Source organism: Petaurus breviceps, unplaced genomic scaffold (genome assembly GCF_028583685.1).
Source record: "Petaurus breviceps papuanus isolate PSGF00001 unplaced genomic scaffold, PetGlider_PUasm1.0 90895, whole genome shotgun sequence".
Taxonomy (NCBI): Eukaryota; Metazoa; Chordata; class Mammalia; order Diprotodontia; family Petauridae; genus Petaurus; species Petaurus breviceps.
In genome coordinates, this window is record NW_027187372.1 from 27382923 (window position 1) to 27388573 (window position 5651).

Sequence of the window (5651 nt, forward strand, 5' to 3'; positions counted from 1 at the left end):
ACTTGTCTCTAGTCCTACAACTAGGAGCATCTGAAGATGGATTTGCACTCAGGTCCTCCTGACTCCAGGGCTACCTACATGCTTCTCATAGTGTGATTTTACATACATTTTATATTTTACATATATTTATAAATTAGTGTCAAATGATGGCCTTCTTTAGAGCAGGGCAGGGAGGGAGGGAGAAAGTTTGGAATTTGAAATATAAAAAAAATTAATTTAACTTTTAAAAAATAGCATATCATTGAACAATCTCACCAACTAAAAGAAATACACAAGACCAAAAATCATTCCCCTGTAGTTAAATGGCCAAAGCACGTGAAGCTCTCCAAAGACAGTGAAGCAGGCTTCCTTACCTTACAGAAAGTTATCTTCCAGACATCTTGCAAAGCAGTTTGAAACTATGACCCCAAAGTTACTAAACCATACAAACCTTTCAAACTAGTGATGCCACTACTAGGTCTATACTCCAAAAAGATAAAAGAGAGAAGAAAAGGACCCAGATGTACAAGAATATTTATAGCCACTCTTTTTGTGTTATCAAAGAACTGGAAACAGAGGAGATGCTCATCAACTACAGAGTGGCTGAACAAGTTTTTTGTTGTTGTTCAGTAGTTTTTCAGTCATGTTCAACTCCTCTTGACCCCATTTGGGGCTTTCTTGGCAGAGATACTGGAATGGTTTCCCGTTTTCTTCTGCAGCTCATTTTACAGATGAAGAACTGAGACTAACAGAGTTAAGTGATTTGCCCAGGGTCACCCAGCTAATAAGTGTCTGAGGCCAGATTTTAATTCAGGAAGATGCACCTTCCTGACTCCAGGTCTGTTACTCTCTCCATTGCACCAACTAGCTGCCAGAACAAAGAATAGTATTATGGATGTGATGGAATACTCTTGCATTGTTAGAATGATGAAGAAAATGGTTTCAGAAAAACCCACGAGGACCTGTATGAACTGATGCAAAGTTAAGTGAACAGAATCAAAACAATTTGTACAATAACAGCAATATTGAAATGACAAACAACTTTGAAACACTTTAGAACTCTAATCATTTCAATTGCCATGAAGGATTCCAGAGGATCCATGATAAAACATCTCTTTTGACAAAGAGATGATGGACTCAAAGTGTGTGTGTGTCCCTGGGAGAAGAGGACCAGGAGGGAACAGAACACCAGGGGCTTCTAATTTAGGCTAAGCCTTCTGCTGACTCTGCCTCCTCCCTCACTTCATGTCTCCGGTGGCTCCAGGTGTAACCCCGAGGCCTCTGCTCCATGCTGCTGCCTGCCTTGTTCTCTTGCCCCTAGGTCCTTGATGGCTCAGCCCTGGCAGCATCCCCAGCATAGCTGAACAGCCTCAATAGCTACTGTCTACTTACATCTCTGAGATGTCCTTAAGGGGCATCTGGGGCTCACCAGGACTTCTAGGGGAGGTGAAGAGATGCGTTCAAAGCCCAGAGTTGGAAGGGATTGAGTGCAGGAAGGCATGGTTTGGTGGGAAGAGTCCTGTTTAGGGAATCTGGAAGCTTAGGTTGCTAGCCTCAGTTTTGACACTGTTCTTCTCTGGGCCTCGATTTCCTCACCTGTAAAATGAGTGGGTCAAACTAGATGACATCTAAGATGTGTTCCAACTCTAATGTCTATGACCAAAGGTACTTTCCTCACCTTCTCTGTGAGTGGAGGTAGAGGGAGCTTTTGGTCTCCTTCTGCTTGTGTCTGATTGTTTTTATATCATCAGGAGAGGACCTTCCCAAGTCTTTTTTCTTCTGTCTACCCCCTGTCCCCTGGCATGGTAGCAACCCTTTTGCTCTGAAACTTCTCCAGTGAAGAGACGCTACAGTTTTCCAAAGAAATGTCCTTCCCTATCCCATATAGCACTTTGCATCTGCCAGAAGGACTTACCATATACAATTTTAGAATATAAATTTCTTGAGGGTGTTACTTTTTATTTGTAACCTCAGTATCTAGTTTCCTGGCAAATAGTAGAACCATAAAAAGCATGATGATTGTTGATTGATTATTTTTCATTATGGTTATTTATGGGTAGCTAGGTGGGGGCCATGGATAGAATTCCAGGCCTGGATAAGGAAAACTTGTCTTCCTGAGTTCAAATCTGACCTCAGACACTTACTAGCTGTGTGACTCAAGGCAAGTCATGTTATCCTGTTTGCCTCAGTTTCCTCATCTGTAAAATGAACTAGAGAAGGAAACAGCAAACCACTCCAGTAACTCTGCAAAGAAAATAGGATCACAAAGAGCAGGAAATTATTGTAATGACTGACTGAACAACAAATGGTTATTTATATATGCATCATTTCCTCTAGCAGACTATAAGTTCCATGAGGGTATGGATCATATATTACATATCTAAACCTTCTATTTCCTCTCTAACTCTCCCTTAAGTGCCTAACCAAATGCCTGTCTGTCTGTTGTGTGAGGGTGTTCATTCCTATAAGTTTGTACATGGGGATATGTTAGGAACATGTATCTTGGGAGATCAGGGACAAAGGGAGGGCTGGAGAGCTCTGAAAAAGAACCTGGCTATGTTGGGCAATGGATGGCTAGGGGGAATAGGGAAGCAGAAAAAAGGGATCCTGGTAGGACAAAAGGCAAGTCTTTGGGTGCTCTGGGGTGGGCCAGCCCCTGGCCTTTTCTCCTTTTTCCTCTAGGCTATTTAAGCTGTTAGAACCAGTGGTCTCCAGCAGAGGGCCTGGCCCAGCCCATTGGCCTGGGAAGGAGAAGGGGGTTGGTGGGGAGAGGTTTTCAATGCACTGAGAACTAGGAGCTGATGCCAGATGCTTGGCTGCAGCCAGTCCAGCCGGCCGGCTGCCTCTCCTCCTCTGGGGCACAGGACCGCGGGGGCCCCCTTTTCCCCTTGCCTGGGCCAGCTCTTCTCTCGGACTTCTCACCATGCTCTGGCTGTGGCTTCTCGTCTTCTTCCTGGCTGCTGTGTCTACCGCCGGGCTCCAGGGCATCCCAGGTGTTACCCTGCACTCTAGAAGGCACCTTACTACTATAGAGGAAGAGCGGGCACGGACCAAGAGGGGAACAGAGGATGATGAGTCAAAAGGGGTACAGCAGTACATGCCTGAGCAGTGGGCTGAATATCCTCGGCCCATCCCTCCTGCTGGTCTACAGCCCACCAACCCCCTGGCGCCTACAAGTCCCAACCCAGACCAGGAGGGGGGTGCCCAAGGAAGCGGACAGGAGCCCTATGGCAACCTGACAGGCACCCCTGGGCGGAGGCTTCAGATTCAGAACCCCCTCTACCCGGTGACGGAGAGTTCCTACAGCGCCTATGCGGTCATGTTCTTGGCACTGGTGGTGTTTGCTGTGGGCATTGTTGGCAACCTGTCAGTCATGTGCATTGTGTGGCATAGTTACTACCTGAAGAGCGCCTGGAATTCCATCCTGGCCAGTCTTGCTCTCTGGGACTTCCTGGTCCTCTTCTTTTGCCTGCCTGTTGTCATCTTCAATGAGATCACCAAGCAGAGGCTGCTGGGTGATGTCTCTTGCCGGGCTGTGCCCTTCATGGAGGTGAGGTGACCACTGCCTGTCCGTGCTGTGGCCCTCAGCGGGGCTGTTCTGGATAGTGCTGGGGCTGGGGTGGCAGTCCAGTGGGTGATTTGGGAGAAGAAGAGAGAAGTAGCCAGGCAGACTAGTAGGAGCCCGAGGCAGTGTGATAGTGTGGACAGAACCCTGGAGACTGGGCTAAGAATGCTAATTCTGACACATGCAAGTCACATGGGAAAGTCACTTTCCTCATCTTTAAAATGGAGATGATAATACTAATTGCACTGTCTCCTGTATAGTGTTGTTGGGAGGGAAGTGCTTTGCAAAATGTAAAGGGCTAAATAAATGTGATGTTTTTGTGATGGGTTAGAAACATTCAAGGTCTCTTGTCCTAAGATGGAGGTATATATGTAGGCAGAAGGGTCCTATCTTCTGCTCATTGGTGCCTCTTTCCCCTCCTTCCTTGGGAAATGGGATGGTGGTGGTGGTGATGCCTCCTGATGTCCCTGGAGGGCACTAGGAAAGGATGGGGGTGAGACATCTGGTAGGAGCAGCATTGAGGTGGCCCAGGGTACAGTCTCAGCTCTATCCCCTTTCCTGGTGCAGACTTGAACAGTCTCCTTCCCTTCTCGATTCCTCAGTGTTAAATAGTATTGCCAATATCCTCATGATCTCTCCTTTTCTGTTGTCCTAACCCCCCCTATGTCCCTTGTTGTCTCTGTTCCTCCTCTTCATGCCCTCAGTAATCACATCCTTTCTGCCTCTTCAGTGCCCTCCCTGTTTTCCAAACCAGTTCCCTTTGGGGCCACCTCGACATAGCACAAAGGAGAGCCCAATTCCAATCCAACAAGGGAAGCGCATAAGGGAATAACCAATTACATAGTGCCTACCATGAGCCAGGCACTGTGCTAAGTGCTTTTTACAAATATGAACTCATTTGATCCTTACGACAACCTTGTGAGGTAGATGCTATCATCATCTTCATTTTTATAGTTGAGGAAACTGAAGCAAACTTAGATAACTGACTTGCTCAAGGTCACACAGTTAGTAAGTGTCTGAGGCTGGATTTGAATTCTGTTCTTCCTGACTCCAAGCCCAGCTATATCTAAACAAGCATTTAGTTTCCTCACTTATAAAATGAGGGGATCGGACCCGATTGTAATGTTCCTTTTTAACTCTAACAGTCAATGATTTTAAGTTATAACCTTCTTCTGGGAGATTTCAGATGAAGAAATGACTTGAATCAAAACACCACAGAAAGACCCCAGTGAACATTTGTGAGACAGGTTGAGGCCAAAGTCACTCTCTGATGCTATTATTATCTAGAAATCTGACAGGTACAAACAAGCTGACATGTATGCTGAGCAATTTCTTTGAACTCCAGGCAGGCTCTGAGGACCCAGGGTCCTATAGTGACTTTAGCCCTCCTGCCTAGAATTCTTTTCCAGAGAGGTAATGCTGACTGCTGTGTATGGGCCAGTGAATCTTAGGGCATGGGAAATGAGTTGGAAAGCTGTGGCAGGTCTGTATTTGGACAGAATCAATCAATTTTCAGGCCCTCCAAACCGCTGAATAAGGGACCTGAAAGCCTTCTCTAGCCCTTTTCATTTTGATAGATCGGCGTCCTAGAGAATTGGAAAACAGAGACTCAGAGGTGGGGTCTTCTATTTTAGTGAAAGTTACTCACTTTTGGAAGTCTAATTTATTTTTAAGCTATACCTAGTTTTTCTATTTGTTTGTTTTCCCCGTCCCTATCTGCTTTCCCTGAGTCAGTGCTGATTTGACTGACTGACTGACTGGGAAACGCCAGGTCCTGGATGGGTAAAAGGCACTCCTGCGGAGAGAGAGGCTGGAGAATGGACAAAATGACCTCTCTAGGTCTGTTTCATCTGGACAATCTTAGAATGCCACTCCCAAGACTGGAGTAGGGATAGTAGGCAGAGTAGATTGAGGTTAGTGGAAAGATGGAAAGGGTGGGGAAAACTTGAGAGACACACACAGAGAAAGAGAGAGAAAAGAGAAGATAGGAAGAGAAAGAGAGGGAGAGACAGAGAAGAGAAGATAGGAAGAGAAAGAGAGGGGGAGGGAAAGAGAGAGGAAGAGAGAGAGAGAGAGAGAGAGAGAGAGAGAGAGAGAGAGAGAGAGA

General features: G+C 46.1%; 1 protein-coding gene across 1 annotated transcript in view; it reads left to right on the plus strand.

Moving 5' to 3' along the window:
* Positions 1-2733: 2733 nt before the first annotated feature.
* GPR37L1 (G protein-coupled receptor 37 like 1) overlaps positions 2734-5651 on the plus strand; it is a 5926-nt gene continuing 3008 nt past the window's right edge. The window contains exon 1 of the mRNA XM_069074567.1: positions 2734-3529. Coding sequence (XP_068930668.1) covers positions 2903-3529 — 627 coding nt within the window. The 5' untranslated portion in view covers positions 2734-2902. The remainder of the gene's footprint in view (positions 3530-5651) is intronic.